This window comes from Macrotis lagotis, chromosome 2 (assembly GCF_037893015.1).
Source record: "Macrotis lagotis isolate mMagLag1 chromosome 2, bilby.v1.9.chrom.fasta, whole genome shotgun sequence".
In the NCBI taxonomy this organism is placed as follows: Eukaryota; Metazoa; Chordata; class Mammalia; order Peramelemorphia; family Peramelidae; genus Macrotis; species Macrotis lagotis.
In genome coordinates, this window is record NC_133659.1 from 224020470 (window position 1) to 224044243 (window position 23774).

General features: G+C 36.1%; 1 protein-coding gene across 1 annotated transcript in view; it reads right to left on the reverse strand.

The window, feature by feature from the left end:
* The window catches only part of RNF213 (ring finger protein 213), a 157759-nt gene that overhangs the window by 27451 nt on the left and 106534 nt on the right, over nucleotides 1-23774 (reverse strand). Inside the window, exons 37-49 of the mRNA XM_074224965.1 lie at nucleotides 21780-21971; nucleotides 20741-20886; nucleotides 19388-19542; nucleotides 18905-19108; nucleotides 18153-18334; nucleotides 12051-12171; nucleotides 7956-8056; nucleotides 7659-7841; nucleotides 5332-5498; nucleotides 5133-5232; nucleotides 1643-1754; nucleotides 779-995; nucleotides 341-531 (exon numbers count right to left, since the gene is read on the reverse strand). Coding sequence (XP_074081066.1) covers nucleotides 341-531; nucleotides 779-995; nucleotides 1643-1754; nucleotides 5133-5232; nucleotides 5332-5498; nucleotides 7659-7841; nucleotides 7956-8056; nucleotides 12051-12171; nucleotides 18153-18334; nucleotides 18905-19108; nucleotides 19388-19542; nucleotides 20741-20886; nucleotides 21780-21971 — 2071 coding nt within the window. The remainder of the gene's footprint in view (nucleotides 1-340; nucleotides 532-778; nucleotides 996-1642; nucleotides 1755-5132; nucleotides 5233-5331; nucleotides 5499-7658; nucleotides 7842-7955; nucleotides 8057-12050; nucleotides 12172-18152; nucleotides 18335-18904; nucleotides 19109-19387; nucleotides 19543-20740; nucleotides 20887-21779; nucleotides 21972-23774) is intronic.

Genomic DNA, 23774 nt, shown 5'->3' on the forward strand with positions numbered 1-23774 from the left:
GAAAAATCATTCCACAATCAAATTCACCTTCTTTTTCTAAAAGGCCTAGGCTATGAACACATTATTCCTCTAGGTCTCCTAAGGTCAATCTTTTTCAGAAACATCATTCTTAGCAAAAGGACAGGAACAAAAATAGAAGTTTCCCATATGTAGAAATACCACACAAGATATGAAAGACATTGACAGGGAAAGAAAGGAGACATATATTATGCTATACAATCAATTGTGAAAGAAGGAGCTAACAAAAGCAAGACTTTAGTTGTAGGTGTAGTTTTGACAGTAAGATAATATGACAGAATATGCATGCAGAGGTTAATGGTGCTTGTAGCTTTCTTCTCACCAGTTGCTCAATGATTTCCTTGGGAAACACCCATTGAGACTGATGGTCCTGTTTGCAAAGGCTCTGTACGAACTCCATTCCATGCTGATTAACAAGCTTCCGAACCAAGTAGACTCGATACCAGTCATTGCCTGTTTGGAGGCAAAATCTCTTGACCTGCTTCAGATACTTTTGCTTCTCCTCTGCTATCTCTGGAAAATACAAGGAAAAAGCAATTAAGTAGTTCAAAATTAGGCAAACACCCAAACTATGTAAAAAAGGTAGATATCCTACTGTCAAGGTATTTATAATATAATGAATGAAGATTCCCTTTAAGCCCAGATGAGAAAGTACACATTACTAAAAGCAGACCAATTAAAAAACAAAACAAAAAACTTCCTATGGACAATATATTTGTAAATAATGTACTCATTAAAGCTGAAAGAGAAGAGAACTTGCCTTCAGTTTCATGCAAATCAAAGAGGAAATCTGAAGCTCTGTCCAAGCAGAGTCGGATCCTGGCCATGTCTTGTAAGTATTCAACTGAGGATTCATTCACAATTTCTCTGATATTTGGCAGTATGGGGGAATAACTTCCAAGGAAATGTCCCTCTTCTCTCAAATAGTTGAGTTCACCCTTTTCAGAACAAGCACTAGCTTTCTCATAAATCGAATCCTAAAAGTTTAAGAACAAAGAAGAAAACAATTCTGGTTCTTTGGTTACTCTGTTTTCAATCTCTACTTACACCCTGATGCCGGATGCATAAATTCAACATTCAAAATGGATTCAAACATTCAGAGTGGAAAATAAGTAACAAATTACCTAAAACTGCTATATCATGGATCAAAATAAGCCCCCCCCCCAAAAAAACCCCCAGCGGAAAAAGACTTTCTCTGTTCTTTAGTGGACTGGCATTTAAACATATTTTAAACAAGAGCCAGAGATTGGAAGGGGACTCAGAGGTCATTTAATCCAACCCCTTCATTCAACAGATGCAGAAATAAGAGACCCAAAGAAGTTACTTGATTTGTTCAAGGTCACAAAGATCACAACAAGCCTAATAAGTCTATTTATACATAGATAAGAAATAAACACTACTATTAGATACATGAGAAAATTGATTCTGGGAGAGACAAGGTAGCTTGTTCAAGGTCACAAAGGTTAGTAGTAGACTTGAACTCAGTGAATTTTTTTGACTCCAAATACAATACTCTTCCCACTTATCAGATGGGTTCCTTGATGAACTACAAATAGCTTCTTTTCCCACTCAGATTCCATTATTCAAGTGTTTACAAAAGAAAGTTAGTAAAGAGTCCACATACCTCCAGGCAATTAATAAAAAGTGTATATAGTTCAGTTTTATCTTCATCCAGGAATGGTTTCTGCTCTAACTGGGACAAATAATGCTGAATATACTCTTTCACATCATGGAAGCTGCAGAAGAGACATTCTGGTAATTCATATATGAAAGTTTAATTTGCTGGAATTAGAATTCTTAGAAGTGCTTAAGTACTTAATATTAAAATATAAAAATAATTTTGTGGAAATCTGCTTTTCTCTTTTTAGTAACAAATGACTGATTGATGACTGATGTTTGTCATTTTTTGTTTTTTGTTTTTAGTTTTTGCAAGGCAATGGAGTTAAATAATTCACCCAAAATCACAGAGCTAGATAATTATTATTAAGTGTCTGAGGCTGGATTTGAACTCGATCCTCCTGACTCCAAGGTCGGTGCTCTATCCACTGCACCACCTAGCTTCCCCTTTTACTTCATTCTTGAAGAAGACCATGACATCATGGAGGTGATGCCATGAAAAACAAATGAACTCAATTTGAGTGAGGAAGTATTATGCTAAGTCACCAACCTTACTTTTTCCCCTGAAGTCATCTGGGTCCAGTGACCAAATATGAACAGGAGAAGGCCCTGGATTCAAGGCAATCAGGGTTAAGTGACTTACCCAAGGCCACAAAGTTAGAAAGAGTCAAGTGTCTGAGTTCAAATTTGAACTCAAGTCCTCCTGACTACTCACTGTGCCACCAAGCTGCCCAAATAACAATTATGAAATCTCCCAACAATTATGAAACATCAAAAGGGAATTAATTGTATCAACAGTCACTGAATGGCACCAACATCCTGGAGGAGGAAGATTTCCATTGTGGAAGTATCTAGCATAATTGATAAGATACAAAGGTCCTAAGTTTGGAGGGGGTATGGCTAAATTAATTGAATGTCTGATTCTGAGTTTCCTCCCCATTCTCTCCAGCATATAGTGACATGAAGCACATCTTGAGGTAAGGGTTGCTTCCTAGATGAACAAGCACAGAAGTAGCATTTTGAAATCCCACTTCAGAACTCCATTTTGGGACCCAATTTTTCTAGCCAGGAACCAAACATGTGGACCCTGCAAGTTTAGAGAAATCTAATAAAAGCATATGATAATTTAATCCTGTTTGTTCTTTCTTAAGACCAAACTCTAGAGGCAGCTAGGTGGCACAGTGGATAAAGCACCAGCCCTGAAGGGAGGATGAACCAAGTTCAAATCCAGCCTCTTAGTAATTTATGAAATAAAGTGTCAAATCCAGACACTTAATAATTATCTAGCTGTGCGACCTTGGGCAAGTCACTTAACCCCATTGCCTTGCAACCCCCTGCAAAAAAACACCCCCCCCCAAAAAACAAACTCTAGGACAAACTCTGGAGGTTAACATCATGTTTAGTTTAATTCTTTGTTAAGGCCAAACAAATGGAGGTTGTCGATAATTATGCCGAGATTTAGGTTATATTACAGTTGGGGAACCAGATTCTTCCCTTAACAATATAGTAATGGGTACCCCAATAAATATAACAGGAGTCATAGCTTTGCAGAATGGTAACAACCTCAGAATAATGGCTGTTTTGACTGAATCCATGCTTCTCTAGGCTTGCTCTGGAGGAGAAGGTCACACACTATTTCAGACGTTCTTCTCAGAGTACCTCTAAACTAGACATGAGTCAATCAGAATCTAACATCAATACTGTCAGATGGACCTAAATTATGGTGGTCCCACTGGGGTTCTTTTGACCAATCAACATTGGATTGATGTCAAAAAGGAATTAAGCCTAGGAATTATAGATATTCTGTATCCAGAGAAAGAATTGTAGAGTTTGAACAAAGACCACAGACCATTATTTTTAATTTAGAAAAAAAAACTTATCTTATTATGTAATTTTGCTATCTCTTATACTTTGTTTCCTCCTTAAGGATATGATTTCTCTCTCATCACATTCAACTTAGATCAATGTATACCATGGACACAATGTAAAGACTAATAGACTGCCTTCTGGGGCAAGGGGAAGCAAGATTAGGGGAAAACTGTAAAATTGAAAAATAAATATAATCTTTCTAAAAGAAAAAAAAGAAAGAAAGTTCTTAACAAACTGCTTTTTTTGGAAAGAGGCAGCATCTCTTAACATATAAGGGAACATCTTTGAAGATGTAAACAAGGTTTTCCAATGGAGATTTCCCTGATTATTTCTCCACAAGTTAACTAGAAATTAATTATTCTAGGTTTGGCTTCTGTTTCTCCAATTTTTTCAAGTCACTTACTTTCTACCACTGCCTCAGGATCCTTATTTATAATATAAGGATATAAGGATATTAGGATAACATCTTATTTAGCCAAAAAAGGGAGGGATAAGGTACGGAAGAACAAAAATCAGTATAAAACTCTTTGAAAACACAAAGCCCTATAACTGATAAAGAATATTAATGTCTTGGTCAAACTCCAGTTCATATAATCACTGTCTATAAAGTCATCATAAGTCCATGGGTAGCATGTGTTTGTTTCTTCTCCCAAACCACTGAATAGATTACATATCCATAAACAACTTTTCTAAGCACTCAGTTTGCTTCTTAGTTAATGTGCATAAAATGTTTAGAATGTTATCACATTAGAAAAGACAATATGCTTTAGGGAAAATTATGTAATTTATCTTTTATTAAAAATGTCAGCATTTTATAGAACTGGCTGCCATTTTTGAATATAAAAACAAAATCAAAATTTTTCCCTTAACCATCTTGATTAAGGAGTAGGAGAGTAAATTGGTTTCCACAACTCAGTATAGCTTTGAGTCATAAGAATGGGGAAAATTTCAAGATTTCCTCATGGACTTTTTACTACTGCAGCTTTAGACACATTAGTAAGGACCGTTTTACAGTTTCATGATGATCTTCCTATTCATTCATAGATTGAGGAAAGTAAAAGCTGGAAGAAAACTTGGAGATGTGTAATCTAATTACCTTTTTACAGAAAAGATCCTTCTGAGTGCTTTTGTTCTAATGGGAAGAATGCAGACAAAAATTCTGAAGTTTCCTGATTATCACCCGAAGTCCCTTTCACAATGTCTGGCAACTGTTTACTTTTCTTAAACATGTGATGTTACTAAACTACATAGTCTCCCCACATGTGAATATATTAAAACATATGTAAAATATGCATACAAGAGATATTAATTGAAGAAACCCCGCTTTTTTCAAAAATGCTTTTCATTTTAAAAAGTGTTTCATGGGGCGGCTAGGTGGCGCAGTAGATAGAGCACCAGCCCTGGAGACCAGGAGTACCTGAGTTCAAATATGGCCTCAGACACTTAATAATTACCTTAGCTGTGTGGCCTTGGGCAAACCACTTAACCCTATTCCCTTGCAAAAAAAAAACAAAACCCTAAAAAAAAAGTGTTTCATGAATGAAAAGGGTATTTCAGCAAGAATGTCATGTATAGAAAAAAAGTCATGGATTTCCATAAATAACTTTCAATAGTTCAGCTGTTCTTACCTGTACTTCAAAAGAAGTTTTAGTACCACTGAGCGGATGACTGGAGTCTTATCTACAACATCATCAAATGGTGAGAGTGACTTTGTGTGTTCAGAATGTACTAAAAATAACATGGGAAAAAAAATCATTTCAGTTTCCAAATAAAGGAAGGGAAGTACAGTATCCTTAAGATAGAAGAATTCCATTGAATATAACTTACTTAAGTCATTTTTTAAAAGTTTCTTGTGGACAAAGAGTAGAGAGAGCAATTCTTCAATAACTTCCTTTTCTGGTGGAGTGTTGTCTTTGAAACACATGGTAGAAACAAGGTCTATGAAAAAACTATTGCACATCTGGCGGAACTGTCCATGTTTTGCAATGGCATCACTAGAGAGAGAGAGAGAGAGAGAGATTAGATTAAAGTAAATAGAGATTACAAATAATATGCAGACTAATTTTAAATAAATTATAAATAAAAAATAACTAATAATTTTTAATAAAATAAGAGCTTTAGAAATAATATTAACAACTTTCATCTAAATAATATTATAAGTTTTACAAAAATCTTCCCTTCTGGAAATGTACTGGGAGTAAGAGAAAGGAGAGGTATAATAGGCTAAGACATTTCATATGAAAGACAATTTTTTTTTGCAATGAGTTTTTGAAATGATATGGGGGGGGGGAGACGAGGGGGAATGAGGGAACCTTTACTCTTATCCGAAATGGCTCAGAGAGGAAACAATATACACACTCAATAGGGTATAGACATCTGGAGTAAGGAGAGAAGTGGGACAGGGGAAGAAGGGGGATGTGAGTGATGGAGGAGAGGGTAGATCATGGGGGAGTCTAGTCAGATATAATGCATTATCTTTTTTTACTTTTTGCAAGGTGCTGGGATTGAGTGGCCTGTCTGGGACCATGGGGCCAGGTGTTTTCTAGGTCTCTGGGGTTGTATGTGGGCTTGGGGGCCTCTTGGCCCCAGGGCTGGTGCTTTGTCCACTGTGCCACTCTGTTGTCCTACAGCACATTTTGGAACAGGGAAAAGGTGAAGGGAGAGAGATAATATTGGATATGGTAGTGGGGAGGAATGGATGGAGGGAGTTACAGTCAGCAGCAGCAACTGTGGAAAAGTATGGAGATGGCTTCTGTGATGGACTTATGATGAAGAATGCTATCCACCCAAGCCAGAGCTGATGGTATCAGAACACAGACTGAAACACATTTTTTTTTCTCCTCCATTTACTTTATTTCTCATGAGGTTCTATATTTTTGTGGGGGAGGGGGTGTTATGTTTGCTCTTAAGAATATTTTAGCAATGTATAAAGAATTGTGGAGATTGAACAGAGACTAAAGATCTTTAGGATATGATTTCTCTTTCATCACAGTCAACTTGGACCAATGTATACCAAGGAAACAATGTAAAGACTAGGACTGCCTTTCTGTGGGGTGAGGGGTGGGGTGGGGAGGAAGGAAGCAAGATTGGGGGAAAGATTGTAGAATTCAAAATTAATTAATTAATTTTAAAAAATCTTCCCTTTTAATAATGGTCCAAGGTGGTTAGTACAAATACTGTTAATCCAAGCTTTGGTTGAAGAAAGTGAGGTTTAGAGAAATGAAGAGACTGGCCCCTAGTCACATAGTTAGAAAGAATTGAAGCTGAGATTTGGGCCAGGCTTCTCATCCCAAGATTAGTATTCTTTTAAAAAAATGAGACAAAGCAGTCATATGCTTCAGCAGTGTTGATGATGAATAATAACTAAACTGGGAATTAAACAGATTTTTGCTTGTTTTTAAAAAACAAAGTTACTCTCTACATACTTAAAGTTATACTTCACAAACAATGAAGCATACATTCTACAACCTTTAACAGCATGCTGGGAGAGCTATTGCTGCTCTTTTCTTTCCTAAAAGCTTCAGCATAAATACTGGGATAATTCAATCACTTGATCTGGCCAGCAAGAGATATGTTCCTAGAATGTTCATAAATGTATATGCCCAGAGGACTGGTATTTCATGGTTATTCTGACATTCTACTTTTAAGGAGGACTCTAAAGAGATGCAAAAGGGAAAGCTGTTGGCAAAAAAAAGGCCACAAACTAGCAGGAGGACATAATGCATAGGGTTTAGTTCTATCCAAAGGACTCAAAACTTTTCAGACATCTGCACATCTTGAGGATAAATTCAAAATACTAGTCCATTTGAATTTTAATTCTCTACATCTTTCCTATCACAGTCCTAACTTTACTTGTGACTTTAGGCTTAGTCCTACTGATTTTAATGCTTTTGGATCTTCTTATAGGCTGTTCTAAGTGGCTGTCCTCTGAAAGTGAAGATCTAGAAATGTAGTAAAATATTCAAGTGGTCTACCCTACACATTCATGGAGGAGACAAATGCTCATTATTTCTGGTGAGGGGTTATAATAAATAAATCCTAAGATTCAAATTCCCTAAATCTGAGGTTGTAAAAGTGTGTTAAGGAGAAGAGAGAGAAAGCTGATATTATTTGTTCACAAGAATACCTTATCACAAGTATAATATATTTGATACCTGTGATCCTGAGATACAACAATGGAGAATGTGTCTGGCAAGTCTGAGACACAAAAGGGACACCTCATCTGTCCAGGGATGAGCCAAGTTGTGATACATTTATGGCAGTATACATGGTCACAAGGAAGGCATACAGGTTCTGTTGGATCTCCTAGACAAACTGGACAAGGTTTTAGGCCATACCTAGAATCCAAAAAGGATAGTCAGTATTACAGAGTAAGACCTGGCTTTAAAAACATAGCTTTTAAAATTTTTTTCCAAGTTTCTCTCTTGTTATTCTGAAACATAAGGTCTTACTTGATACATATCTGGCTTGCTTTATCCTTGCATTCACAAAGAACAGCCATCACTGCAGTAAAAGGTCGGTGAGTTTTAATATCAGAATTATCTTGAAGACACTGAAAGAGAGAAATGTAACAAAATGAAGTTTAACAATGAAGGGCAGATTTGTCTTCACAAAGTATGATACCCTAAGGGAACAGTAAAACTAATACCAAACATATAACTGTTTGTATTATGCTAAGTAAAGTGATGATGCTGTACCTCCATTGTCTAATCAACTGTCTCAGAAACAAAATAATCCTGAACTTGAAAAGCATTCACACCTTTGCCTGTGTATTAAGCTTTTGTCCCTAAAGCTGTGTCTTTTTCAAATTTATGATTTCCAGATGAGCAGGTGAAACTTTAGAATAATTACTGTGAAAAAAAATCTGAGGGTTTTAACAGCCTGCTAGTTCAATGAGTCAGGAATATGAGAAGGGAACCAAAACATTCCCAAATGTGATGAGAAGGCAAGTTTGCAGAACAAGAGCTATTAGTTCTGCTTCATTCTTTTCTGCTCAGATTAATCTGGAGAATTGTGTTGTGTATTAGGCCATGCATTTTGGGAAGGGTATGGATAAACTAAAACAAAATAGAGTGAAGCAGAATGGCGAAATAGATAAGAGTCCAACATGTAAGAGAATGCAACACAAGTATTTAAAGAGCTGTCACATGGAAGATCAATTAGACTTATTTCGCTTAGATCCAACAGAATTAGAAGCAATGGGAATAAGGAATGTTATGTAATATTCCTATGGCAATCTTGTCATATTTCCCTTTTATTTCCCATGTCACCCACTGCCTCCAAGTCATTACACACACACACACACACACACACACACACACACACACACACACACACAAACAGTCCCCTAAAGCCTTCCCCAGCTATAGTGCACCGGGAATCTTAGTTGTTTCAGAAGCTGCCTACATGTAAAAAGTCTTCAATTTGGAGTAAGAGGGCCTATGTTTCTAATGCAGGTCTGCTACTAACTCCCTGTGTAAGATCTGTGGCTTAGTTTCATCATTTATAAAATGGCAGGATGAGTGGGATTCAGTGCAGGTCCATGATCATTGATTGCTCATAATGTTTTAATAAAATGTAAACTCCTCAAGAGCCAAAAAAAAAAAAAAAAGCAGCAATGGACAGAAGTTATAAAAAGGGACATTTAAATGTGAGATAAGAAGGAAGCAATGAGAACTATCTTAAAGTGGAATGGAATGCCTGCTCATGAGTATAAGTTGCCTCTCATGAGAAATCTACAAGTAGAAAACATTCCTTCAATTTTTCAACATCTTCCTTTATGCAGTCAGATAGCACCTCTTTCTGTTTGGGGGCTAGAGTAAACTAGGACTTTTATTTGGCTATATGCCTCACAAAACAAACCTGAAGAGCATCATAAAATGACTAACTTGGGGGGTGGCTAGGTGGCGCAGTGGATAGAGCACCGGCCCTGGAGTCAGGAGTACCTGAGTTTCAAATCTGACCTCAGACATTTAATAATTACCTAGCTGTGTGGCCTTGGGCAAGCCACTTAACCCCACTGTCTTGCAAAAACTAAAAAAAAAAAAAAAAAAAAAAAAAAAAAAACTAACTTGCAATACCAAGACTCAGGAGACAGAGCTCTCATCTCTGTCTCCATGAAAGGTTTGGAGAAGATCTATAATCTTAAGATTTGAGGAAGGTGGGATAAGAGATCAAATAGCCCTGGCCAGTTCTTTCCTAGGCTATGAACAATGACTGCAGTCTCTTCTTATGTCTATCAATACCCTTGTGAATCAGTTACATTCTACAAGATTCTCTACACTGAAAGCCCTGGAATTCTTGTCCTGCTTGTTAATCACACTTCATCAACTCTCAAATTTGGATTACTTTGCCAATCCTGCCTACTTTGGTCCTAAAGACAAGTAGATGGCCTAATGGGTAGAGAACTGGCTCCAAAATCAAGAGAACCTGAGTTCAAATCCAACCTCAAGATCCTTACTAATTGTGTAACTTTGTGCAAATCACTTAAACTCTGACAGTCTCACATCCAGGGCCATCTCCAGTTGTCCTGATCCTATCTGGATGGCTCTGGAAGAAAGTGAGGCTGGTGACTTAACACAATACCCTCTCACTCAAATTCAGTTCACATCCTTGTTGATCTTCTTTGAAAATGAAGGACAAACATTATTATTATTATTATTATTATTATTATTATTATTATTATTATTATTATTATTATATGTCGTTGAATGGAGATGGAAAAAAACCATAACACTATGCTAACTGATTTCACTACAAATTTAGGTAACCTCATTGCAACTGGACCTTCACTATAGCAAAGCAATTTTTTTACAACTCTCATACTGAGGTACTACAATGTTTGTTCTGAACCTTTTTCATCCTTCAGTAAGAAAGCCTGGTATCCCCTCCTTCCACCATCTCTGCTGAGAACTTCCCTTCATACATACAAAAAAAATTGGGAAATATTCTGCAAGAGCTTCCTTCACTGCTCTCCTCCTTTCCCATCATTCAGACATCTTCCTCCCACTCTCTCCTTCCTCAACCCAACCTCTTGTCCTTGAAAAAACAGAGCCCTTTTAAATGGGCCACCAATTTTCCCTGGGTCATCTTCTCCAGAAGACTGTACCACTGGTATCCCAGCTCACCCTCTCATTTTCTATATTTCACTGTATACTTTCCTGCTGCCTACAGAAGCAAAGAAACATCTGTAAAATATTCTGTAAAATATACTCTCTAAAAAATTCTCTACAGCAATTGTTCTATATCTCTTTTCATCTTTATCACTAAACTCCTTGAGAAAGCTGACCAGTCTAGATACCTCCTTTTCCTTTCTTCTTATGCCCTTCTAAATCCTCTTCAATTTGGCTTACAATTTAAGTATTCAACTAAAATTGCTTTCCAAAGCGTTGGATGATCCCTTAATGATGACATCTTTTCATAATTCTCATTCTTCCTCTCCTCTTAGCTTCTAACATTGTCAAATCACCTTCTCCTTTGAAATACTCTCTCACTTAGTTTGTATGATACTGCTCACTCCTGGTTTTATTAACATGCCTAACATTTCCACTGCAGTTCCTTTGCAGGAAATTCAAGATCACAGTCATTATCTGTAAATTTCACCCAAGGTACTATACTGGATCTTATTCTCTAATCCTTTATAGTAATCCCCTTGGTGATCTCATTACCTCTCATTAGTTCAACTACCATTTCTATGCAGATGATTCCCTGAGCTTTATATCTAGCCTTAAACTCTCTCCTGAACTCTAGACCTGCATCATCATTATCTTTTGGAGATTATCAAATCAGATATCCCACAAACCCAACATATCTAAAACCAAACCTCATTTTCTTTTGCCCAAGGCCTTCTCCTCTTACTAAGTTTCCTATTACTTATGAGGGTTTTATCCTCCCAGTCACTCAAGCTTATTACCTAGGTAATAATATCCTTGATAGAGTAATCACTCAAACTCCCATCATATAATTAAATGTGTAGTCAAAATTTTATCATTTTAAACTTTATATCCTCCCTTCTATATGTGTGTATGTGTATATCTCCCAAATATTCTGCATATGTGAGTAGACTCATATAGCCAAAAACCTGGAACAAGTCTTTATTATTTCATTATCAGACTTTTGCAATAGCCTCCTGTTTGGTTTACCTGCCTCATATCATTCCTCTTTTTCAAGCCTCCTTCTGCTTTGCTGCCAAAGTGATTTTTCTAAAGCATAAGTCTGACTATGTACACTCCTTACTAAATAAAACTTCAGTGGTTGTCTATTTCTTCTAGGGCCAAATAAAGTCTTCTACCTGTAATTTAAAGCTTTTCATAAACCAGTGCCTTTCTACCTTTCATCTTCTTATACTTTACTTCTTTTAATGATTTATTTCCAAGACTTTATAAGATAGGTATATACCAGGTACTTGCTGCTCCCTGCAAATGACACTCCATGCTTTTAGTGCATAAACTTCTTCTCATAGTGATAGATTCATTCTTTGTCAAATAATAAAGAGGAGACTCTTTTTGCAAATAAAAATGAAGCTTAAAATAAGGTGAAGTGCTTACCTTGCCCAACAGAGAAACATACTTAGTCACCAAGTTCTGTAACTCAGGAAGTTGAGCCTTAGTCTCCAGTAGTACATGTTCCACAAAAAGCGCCATGGAGTAGATTTGATTCCACTGGATCCTGCCAATACAGTTACAGCAGTTACACAGCCTAAGCAATTCTCCCACAAAGAGGGATAAAGATGAAGGTAAGGGGAAAAGTGAACAGGTACCCTAGACATAGTGAATGGTATATTTGGAAAAGAACATTAGTAAATCCATGTAGATGTGATGTCTAAGCCACCTTCGAAGTGACCCTATTTTTTTTTAGGTTTTTGCATGGCAAATGGGGTTAAGTGGCTTGCCCAAGGCCACACAGCTAGGTAATTATTAATTGTCTAAGACCAGATTTGAACCCAGGTACTCCTGACTCCAAGGCCAGTGCTTTATCCACTACGCCACCTAGCTGCCCCTAGTGACCCTATTTTCTACAAGTTTTTTATTTCATAAAACTTCAAGACAATCTGGCCTGGAATATATGTTCTAGTATAGAGAGAGCAGATCATAAAATTCCATATTTATAAACTGTTTATTATGAAAGCATTAACAGGGTAGAGCCAAAATAGAGATCTGTACTCTTCCAACATTCCCCTTCAAATAACTTAAAAAAAAAACCTCTGGTCAAATTTTGGAGTTACAGAGCAGGTGGTGGTGGAATATTTTTCTGGCTTAAAAATAACATAGAAAGTAGGTAGGATAACTCTGTGGCATGGGGGTGGAGGCCTGTCCAAAGCCCACATAAAGAGGCATGGTAACAGCAGCCCTTAGCAGCCACTTCCAGAACTCATCCCAGAGGTGTTAAGATAAGCAAACAACTGATTAAAGAGAGATTACAGGGGATCTGGTTAATAGTCAATGTAGTTGGTGCTGATGAACAATTCTGTTGCTTACGGGCAGTTCTGGATCATAGTTCCAAGGCAGAGAGGGGTATTTTAAGTCAGTCACAAAGGAACAGGTGTCTGGTCACAGTAACAAAGCAAAGAGGAGCATTAGGGCTTAGAGCTGCAGGGGAACTTTCCTGAGTAAAGACTGGAATACAGGCCAGGAGAACAGTGACCAAACCTTTCCCAGGATCACATCACCTTGGAAGCACCAAAAACTTGCAGATCCCCCAGAACTAGCTCTAAAATAGCAACATAAAAAACTTAACACCATTTAAAGGATCATGTTTTGGGGCCCCCTCAATTATCAAAACTGTAGGAATTTTTTTTTTGGCAAGTTCTAAAAGCCTAGACTGACAAAGGATTTTGTCAGTTCTGTTAAAATTGTCTTTAATTTTTGAATCTGTGTTATGTCTCTCTGTGTCTTGGTTGACCAACCCTGTTCCTTCTCCTCTTTTTCACCTCATCTTCTCACTGCCTTTCTATTTGCTATTTTATAGCTAGAGAATGGAAAAATCATATTTCCCCTAAAACCTTGTAACTCACACAGACAGGCTTATTTATCTGAGGGCCCCTATCTTGAAACAGTCTTCATATTCCTAATTCTAAGTTGGGCCAGGCATCTTGGCCTCTGATTATTACAGTACATCTGATTAAAGGGCCTTCTATGATCACCACCTTCCCAACAGAGATAAATTCTCTCTTTATTGGGAAAGTAACTACCCTTGGGTTGGAAGGAAAATGGTTACTTCCCCATCACAACTTAAGTCTGGAAGAGGTCAAATAGTATGACATAAAAAAATCTGAAGGAAAGCTCTTTTTCTCTGTGACTTTTTGCAAGGGGAATTTTGCATGGGGTAGCTGGTCAGAAACAGTGGGTCACATAGCAAACTTCCTAAGAGTTGTTTGGGCCAAAAAAGAGTTTTATAAAACTTTAACTGTTGTTTAGCATGAGTTTATAAGCTGGTTACCCTACTTCTAGTTACTTCACAAGACTGTAAAGTGATTAACATAGTGCCTGATATTAGGAAAACAATATAAATGTTAACTTCCTTATTGCCTCTTTCTTTATTTAACTAAATTAAGGAGGCTTGTCTGAGTTATGGTTATTAGCAAAGACAATTTCTCTTATAATCTAGACATTGTGAGACTGGAAATTTTGATATTGAAAAAAATGGGTTAAGCTGAAATATTCTGGAAAAATTATAAATTTCTAAGTTTTGTCTTCACTAAATGAAATTGAATTACTGCTATTTGGCTATTTAAATCATGAAATTATTAACTGAATCATTAGGATTTATTGTCTTGATTTAAGGCATTGACATGGGTATTAAAAATCAGAAAATCTTTTTTTCCCCACCCTGTACAAGAATCTCAGTGTTATAGAAATCTTGGACAAAATGAGGTGTAATTTGCAAGTTTGTTTTCATCTAAAGATATATTTGTAATATACAAGTCTGCTTAATTTCAGAAAATATTAATAGGTGAGTTAATTTGGAGAATTACTGTGGGATTATTTTTAGTGATATAGGTAAAGAAAAAAAGATGTTGAGTAAATACTAAAGATTTGGTAAACTTTGTTATCTGTAATAAGAGTAATTATGAATGTTCTCCCTAGCTTAGGGAAAAAACACAGATCCCTTTCTCATTATAGATATTTTTTGGGAGGTACCCTAGGTGCAGTGGATAGAGCACCAGTCCTGGAGTAGGGAGTACCTGAGATCAAATCCACTCTCAGACACAAAATTTTTATCTAGCTGTGTGACCTTGGGCAAGTTACTTACCTCACTGCCTTGTTAAAAATAAAAAAATACAATAAATGCCTTAGTACTATTAAAACTTTGTGACACAGTGTTTTGCAACTGTTGCTTAGAGAACTGGAATTTTTCACCTTTACTAGCAGTTAAGAGGAAATTATATCTACAAATATTTTATTATTAATACATATTAATGTCATTAAATATTAATAAATCAATAAATTAAATATTGATAAATTAACATTTTATTAATTATGAAAGTTTAAGTTGTTTGAAGTTATTGTGAAATTGTTGAAACCTAAAAGTGGTAATTGGCTAATGATTTGGTCTTTACATGGAAACAAATTTAAACTTGAAAAGAAAAACAGGTGATAAATTTTAAGTGAAATGTCTTATGTATGTTTAAACTGCTAAATGTTTATTGCTTATTGCAATTCTATGAGAGAAAAAATAACTGCATCTAGCCCTAAGCTGTGATTGGTGAAATTTGACACTGGGGTAAAAGATTTGAACCGTAACTAACTTTATTCTGAGATCTGGATTTAGGTCAAGTTGTCTAATGAATCATTAAAACAATAATCCATGATTTTAAAGAAATGCCACAAAATACTCAGAGGGAATGTGGTCCTGGACTGTTACAGTTGGAGCTCTATGTCTATAAAAGATTAAAAGGATAATTTTGCCTCAGCCCAACTTCTGGCTCAGTTTTTCCCATTGTGTTCCTTTTGAAAAGGAATGTTTCTCATCTGCCTATTTCTGAGTCTGGTTATGAGATGGAATTGTTACTGCATGGTTGATTGTCAAGTCTGACTCTTACCTAAAAATCCAACAGAATGAAGGATGTATCCTGCTGTATATGTGTATTAAGGCATCAAGGACTAGTTTTTGTTATTGTTATAATCATGTCCCAGCTTTTTCTTTTAGTAAATTTCCACACAGATAAAAGCAAGTAATCAATAAAAAAATATGGATATGTACACAATGTTCCCCTACATACTGGGGAAAAACAAAGAAAAAAACCAATGCTACCTATTTGGGAACTGCCATAAGATATAAGCTAGATACAAGTTGTTCTCCTTTTGTTATTTCTGTATGTACATTAACAACTCCCAACAGGTTGAATTGTGGACTGAGGGTATAATAGATATGGAAGGTTCATGAGAGGCTTATCTCTCTAGAACCCTTCTCTAGATGGGATTCCTGACCTTTCTCTTTATTGACTCCTATATTCATCCCACTCCTAATCATTTCTGGCCCTTTTCTAACTTTCTTGTAAGATTCATTTCCTCCAGGTTAGAAACAGCACATCACCATTACAACTCTAGCCCTGGAGTGAGGAGGCCACCTACAACTCAATTCCCCCTCAAATGAGACCTATCAGGTAAGAATGACTCTGCATTCCCCTTCAGCAGGAAGCAATAACAGAAGAGATCTTCATCCCAAAGCCCAAATGAATTTGGGTTATCTAATTGAGGGGGGAATAATGAAGGCAAATTAAGGCACTTGGTCAATGGGAATAAGAGAAAGGACAAGTGGGGAATTAAAAGTTAAAGAGGATTAATGGAGGCAGTGGCTAGAAATAAAAGACACTTATGAGAAGGAACAAGAAAAAAGAAAAACAGAGGAAGAAAGAAGAAAATAGAATGGAGTGAAAAAACAGTAATCATAACTGTGAATGTAAATTGGTAAGAGTTAACTCATAAAACAGAGGCAGAGGGGCAGCTTAGTGGTACAGCCGATAAAGCACCAGCCCTGGAGTCAGGAGGACCTGAATTCAAATCCAACCTCAGACACTTAATACTTAATTAGCTGTGTGATCTTGGGCAAGTCACTTAACCCCACTGCCTTGCAAAAAGCAAAAAAAAAAAAAGCAGATAGGATGGTTTAGAAATCAGAATGCAACAATATGTTGTGTACAAGAGACACATTTGAAACAGAATGGCACACACAAAACTAAAATAAAAGACTTGACTAACATGCTTCAGCTCAAATAAAAGACTTGACTACTATGCTTCAGCTGAATTAAAGCAGGAGGAAGAAGCATGATCTTTGACAAAAATAATTTAATTAAAAGAGATAATCAGGGAAACTCTATTATCCTAAAAGGTAGATAATAAAGGAATATCAAAAATGTCTACAGAAAATTTCTCTCATAAAATCCCTTTCTCAAATATATACTAAATCTAGATCTGAGTCAAATTCATAAAAATAAGAACCATTCCCCAACTGATAAATGGTCAAAGTATATGAATGGGCAATTTTCAGGAGAAGAAATTAAAACTATCTATAGTCATAGAAAAAGGCTCTAAATCACTATTGATTAGAGAAACACAAATTAAAACAACTCTAACACTTCACACCTATCAGAAATAACAAATGTTGGAGGGGATGTGGATAAATAGGCAAACTAATAAAATTGGTGGAGTTGTGAACCAAATCAACTATTCTGAAAACTACATGTGACTATAGTCAAAGGGCTCAACAATGCCACTAATAGATCTGAATCCCAAAGAGACCAAAGGAAAAGAAACTATATATAACAAAATACTTAAAGCAACTCTTTTTTGTGATGGTAAAGAATTAGACATTGAAAGGATGTCTACCAATTGGGGAATGGTTGAACACATTTTGGCATATGATTCTTCTTCCTTCTTCCACAACTTTTCTATTACTGTCGATGACATCACTATCTTCTCAGTCCCCTGGTTTCGCAACCTAGATGTTGTCCTAAACCACTTACCATACTCTCTCACATATACTAGTCTAAAAAACTAAAAGGAACCCAAAGAGAAGGTTTGAATGAAAAGCAGGTGATCAACAGGAACATGTCCAATCAGTTGACAATACTACCTAAACGTCTCTCCTATGTGCCCCCTACATGCATGTAGGAGAAATACCCCCTTTCTCTCCTTTGACAGTGTCACCATTCTGATGTCGGGCCTCATCACCTGACACAACAGTCTGCAACAAGAATGATACTTCACCAAAGGATATGCAGAGGCAATTTACAGATGAGGAAATCAAAGTGATCGTAGTCATGTGAAAAATTGCTCTAGATCTTTACTGATTAGAGAAATGCAAATTAAAGCATCTCTGAGGTACCACCTCACAACTCTCACACTGGACAATATGACCAGAAAAGACAATGATCAGTGTTGGAAGGGATGTGGGAAATCTGGGACACTAATATATTGTTAGTGGAGCTATGAAATCAACCAACCTTTCTATTATTATTATCCTAAAAGTTTAAAGGTGTAAATTTCTTATCTCTTCAAATAGACTGCCAACCCTTCTAAGGCAAGGACTATACCTTAAACTTCTATCATCTACTATGTGTCTAGTGTCAGACACATAGTAGACTATTTAACAGTTGTTAAGCAAGCTAAGAAAAATTTGCAACCAAAATTAAGCTTCATGGGACTCACTTGATTTCTGTAAGCACAGTTCTGCATGTGGTCCCACAGCTTTGCACACAGTTTTTTGTACAGAGGAACTCAAAAGGCATGTGAAGATTCTTAACCATTTGCAACCAAGCTTGAGGACTAGGCTTCAAAACATCCTTCTTCAGCATTTCAGCACAAGCCAGGGCAGCATACACATCTAGCACCTGGACAAACAGAGGCCAACCAACAAAAATTATTTAGGAACTTTTCCCATGTTTGCTCAGTAGAAGTAGGCAACAAGTTCTGGCCGAATATTCAAATATGACATCATTAAGATATATGTAGAATTTATGTGCCTACTGACCTGTGAAAATCTTCAATAATTTGCTAAGTGAATTTCATTCACTACTCAAACTTTTTCTACACCTCTCAGAGTTAACTGTGAAGTACCACATCAAAATTAAAGATTAAAAAACAGACCCCATGCTAAGCACTTTGCTAAGTAGATAGCTTTAAATTAAGTAGCAACGTACTGACATTAAAAGAGGTATGATCTTGGAGTTAGAAAAGATTTATACAGGATGCTTGACCACAGAAAAATCACAACCTCTCAAAGGCTCAGTTGCCTCATCTGTAAAAAGGAGATGATGCCTCAATAGTTTCCACTTCACCAGGTTGTTGTGAGAATCAAATGAAAAGCTATAAAGTATGTTGTAAACCCTAAAGTATCTATAACTATAAGCTAGTAAACTATTATTAACAAACTAGAACTAGATACCCCCCAAAACATATACCATTTCAGATTCAGGCAAGTCAAAATTATTCTTTGCTTGCTGGAAGGTCTCCAGAACACTGGGATGAATGGCTAGAATCCTTGCAAAGTTCTGAATTCGATTCCTGAAGCACTGATAGGCGAGATGCACCCAAGGTAAGGAGAGTTCTTCTTCTGAGTCTGGTTTAAGTTGCCTAATACAGGACCACAGGGCTATCTGCAAAAACTAGAATTATAAGAGGAAAAGTTTAGGAAGAAACCAGAACATCTATTTTTCTTTAAATTTTCATGCAATACAAATTCTCCCTGTAGGAGGCTCTATAGGAACTGAAAGTTTGCCAGTAGTTAGCATTTGATTTTATTGATAATTCAACAACATTTTTGTAACTACCTTTCTGTTTTGTGGATAAAATAGCACCATTTCTAAGAAGCTCTGGCTTCTTCTAGGGTCTTTAACTGAGTAACATTTCACAATCTTTACAAAGGGTCTTTTGTTCACACGAACCTGTAATTCATCCCAGGTAGATACACTCATCGTCAAAAGGAGGAAGTCCTTCAAGTAGGAATGAAGAAGCTTTTGCTGTTCTTCCTTACTGAGACTGGCTAGAAACTTGCCCAAGTTGGTCTTTTGGAAGATGTCTACAAACTTTTCTGATAATCCTGAAAGATTGGAACCCAAAAAGAAGATCAGCATGAAAAGCTGATTTATGAATCTCTTACAGCCAAGATATTCCAACTTCATGGAAGTTAATCAGTCTATGAACAGTAAGTGCCTGCTATACATTACAAACTGAGCTATAAGAAGGTAAAATAGTCCTTGACCATGAGAAGCTCACAATCTCCTGTGAGAAAGATAACATGTAAACAACTATATAAAAACAAGAATTACACAAGATAGACTGGGAATAATTAAAAAAGGAAAAGCACTAAGATGGGGGGAGGCAGGGAAGGAGTATGGAAAAAATATGAGACAAACAGTGAAAATGCCTGGAACTGGGAAATGATGTATCCTTTAGCGAAACACAGAGTATGAATAGTGTAGGGGGAAAAGGTATTAGGTGTAAGACTGGAAAGACAGGAAAAGGGCAGATTATGAAGAGTTTTGAATGCCAAAGAGGCGATTTTATATTTCATCCTGGAAGTAAACCAGAGTTTACTGACAGGGGAATGACAGGGTCAGATCAGCACCAGGAAGGTCACAAAGACACCAAAATATTTATAACAGTACTTGGGCAAGTCACATTTAACCCCATTGCCTTGCAAAAACAAAGAATTTTAATTCTAAGGCTAGGAAACTAAGGAGAAATTTTAAAGGTTGATTTTAGTTGAATTAATCCAAGAAACAACAATCTTCTAGAAAAAATAGTCAGGAATGGCCAGGGTTCAAAGAATTCCAGGATACCTGGAATGAGACTGGCTAATGAAGAAGAAGGGGGGGAGGGAATCAGTAGACTGATATCTATCATTTCTCTCCCCACATATCCTTGCTTTCAAATCACATATATATATTTTTTTATTTATTTAAGGCAATGGGGTTAAGTTACTTGCCCAAGGTTACATAGCTAGACAATTATTAAGGGTCTGGGGCTGAATTTGAATTCAGGTCTTCCTGATTCCAGGGCCCGTGCTCTATCCACTGCACCATCTAGCCATCCTAATCAAATATTTTTGACAGGGTTAGCCAAACCCTGCCATTCTGAGATCCTGGTTTTCAGATTTGGTGGAGATTAAAAGATAAGAAGTTGATTAAATAAAATAGTGTTTGGTTTAAAACCAACTTCACAATAGTTCCTTTCTGATATAACTTTTTCTTAAAGAAAAAGAGTTCAATCTTATTTCAAAAACTATTTGATCTCACCTTCAGTATTTGTAATATACTGAGCTTGCATCCAAAGCTCATCCAAATAGTCCTTGATTCTCCAAGAAAAAGGGACATCATTTGAAACATTTTCTGATAGCTTCATATAGTTCTGTACTATGATGGGTGCCATTTCTGCTTTCAAACTATAGCAAAGCAAGTAAGGACAGGATCAATATCAGTAAAAAGTGCTATTCTAAGAAGCAAGGAAAAAGGAATGATTTTTATATCTTCAACACTTTTCTCAATTCCATTCTATGCCAACCACTAAGGAAAGTGAGAGGATAACAAACACAGACTACTTTTCAAGTAAAACATTTAAAGGCATCATCACTTAGATCATATTATATTCTTCAGCTATATAATGGAGACAATAATAGCATTTGCTTCTGCTTGGTCAAGAGGATCAAATGAGGTAACACATGCAAAATACTTTGCAAACCTTAAAATAAAGCATTATAAAAATGTTAAATATATAACTAATATAGAAATATGTTGTTGTTCATGTATAAACTGTATCAGATTACTCACTGCCAAGAGCTGGGGGCAAGGAAAGGAGGGAGGAAGGCAAATGTGGAACTCAAACCTTACAGAAAAATGAATGCTGAAAATTTTCTTGGCATAGTTGGAAAAATATCTTTTTTAAATGTTAATTAATATTATATAGTGCTCAATTTTCTTTGCAACAACCTTGTCAATCAGGTAATGAAACATTACTATCTCCATTTTAGAGACAAACAAATAGGCTAAGAATTGAAGCAACTTGTCCTTAGTCACACAACTAGTAAATAAGGTTTGAAACCTTATTTAGACTGGTTTTAAATCAGTTTACTCTCAACTGCAATACTCAATACATACAGCTGGTTTTACCTCTTTATTTTCCAAATAATAAAATTGAGGCCCCTCAATGTGAGATGATTTGTCCATTATCACACAACTAACTGGTGATAAATGCAGGAATAAAACCTAAGTTTCCTGTATTTCTCATTCATGGCGTTTTCCAAATTATATTGCAACACCACTACATTCCAGAACTTACCTAGTGTTGTTGAGCATGAGAGGTATGTTTAGAAACTTAAGGTCCTGGAAAATAAACATCCACAAGGCCTTCACCCATCTTAGAGAATTTGGGCAGATTAACAACTCCAGATTACAATCTCTGTCAATAAAGGACACCACAGCAGCCAGTAGAGGTATCACTGCATTCTGGATCCGTTTCCACAAAGTATGCCTGTGGTAAGAAGAGGAAAAGATAAATCTGGGGGGGGGGGCACGGATGGCATACCTATCACTTGGTAGAGCCATTAAAACTTCCTGTGGCCATTAGTCAACCAGTAACTATAACACAAATGAGAGATTGGAAACTCAGGTCAGGTTCAGCATTTTTCCACAAAGGAAAAGGGTGTTTTGAAGATGAGGGACAGAACTAGAATTTATTTCAGAATCCAATAAGTCACAACTAGTTTTTCCATAGGAAATAATGAAAGAGAAAGAAAAACTTGGGAAGATTTGTGTGAAGTGAGCAGAACCAAGAGGACAGTTTATTCAATAGCAACAACACTATAAAGACAAAAAGCTCTAAAAATTTTAAAGAGAAACTTGGTAAGATTTTTCTGGACTTCTAGGAAGTGAACAGAACAGCAAGGAGAACATTCTGTAAAGTGTAAAGACAACCATGAAAGCCTTAAAAACACTGAACAATATAAAGACCAATCGTGATTTTAGAAGACTAAAGATTAAACTATACTACCTATTTCCTGACAAAGAGGTAAAAGACTCAAAAAACAGCACAAGATATACATTTTTAAACACCAACAACATGGGAGTTTATTTTGCTTGACTATATATTTGCTGTAAGAATTTTGTTTTTCTTTTCGATTGGGGATTGATGAGAAGGAAAAAATAAATGCTTGTTTAATTGAAATATAAAATAAAAAAATTTCAAGTTGCAATTAGTTGCCAAAATTAATGTGTCAAAAGACCAAATTCTTTAATTATTTATAACTGTTTCCTGGAACAAGTAACATTATTACTCATGAGTTCAAGCCTCCAGTAGTTTGGATAAAACAGTTTTTATTTACTCATCCATTTATACCTTGTTTCACTTCAGCAAGGGCAGTGAGTTTACTCTTCAGATATCTCCCATGTACAAGCATAGAGAATGTGACCCACAATAAATATGTACCAAGTTCATGTTGAACTGAATGAGGAAAAGGATATATATCCATTCCAAGATTGTTCAATTTTTTTTTAAAAGAGGATAATGCTAAAATCATGCTACAATCACTTTACAAGAGCAAATAATTTTAATCTTTAAAGTGCTTTCATAATTTATTTTCTCACTTAATCTCTACACCACTTTATGAATAAGTCATTCACAGATAAGGAAAGCGTGAGGCTTACATCAGATTAAATGACTTGCTTCTAGGGTTACAAAGCTAGTTAAGTCACAGACCTGGGATCTAAATCTACATTTCTGAATTCCTAGTACCATTCTCAGATGCAGGCTCTGGAGAGGGAAAAAAAGTTAAGGAGGTTCCTCATCAGTTAAAATAAACAGACGGAATTAACAAAGATTTATTTCAAATCTAAATTTCTATGGCCAAAGAATAATTTAAAATAAGAGTGGATAACATTTGAGAAGAACCTAATAATAGTAATCCTTGTTAACCGATGGAAAATATACTAGTGATCAGTGAATGTGTTCATCTGGATGCTCATTACAAGCTAATGAGCTGCATCCAATTCTACAGATGTAGTCTAATTAAGGATAAATATAGAGAGACTATAACTTGTTTCTTGTTCTATACCTTCCTTAGTGAAGTAGAGGTTGCCATGTCAAGATAAAGTCAGATGATAAATCAATTCATAATGAATTAAAATGAGAATTAAAAATGAGACACTAATCTTTTGAGACTGATAGCAGGGCGAAGAATCCAAACTCTCTCACAGAGATGGGTTTGTTTAACTAAACTAAAGGGCAGCTCACTGAGAGCATCAGGAGAAAAAAAATCAGAGAAAAAAATCTGCATTT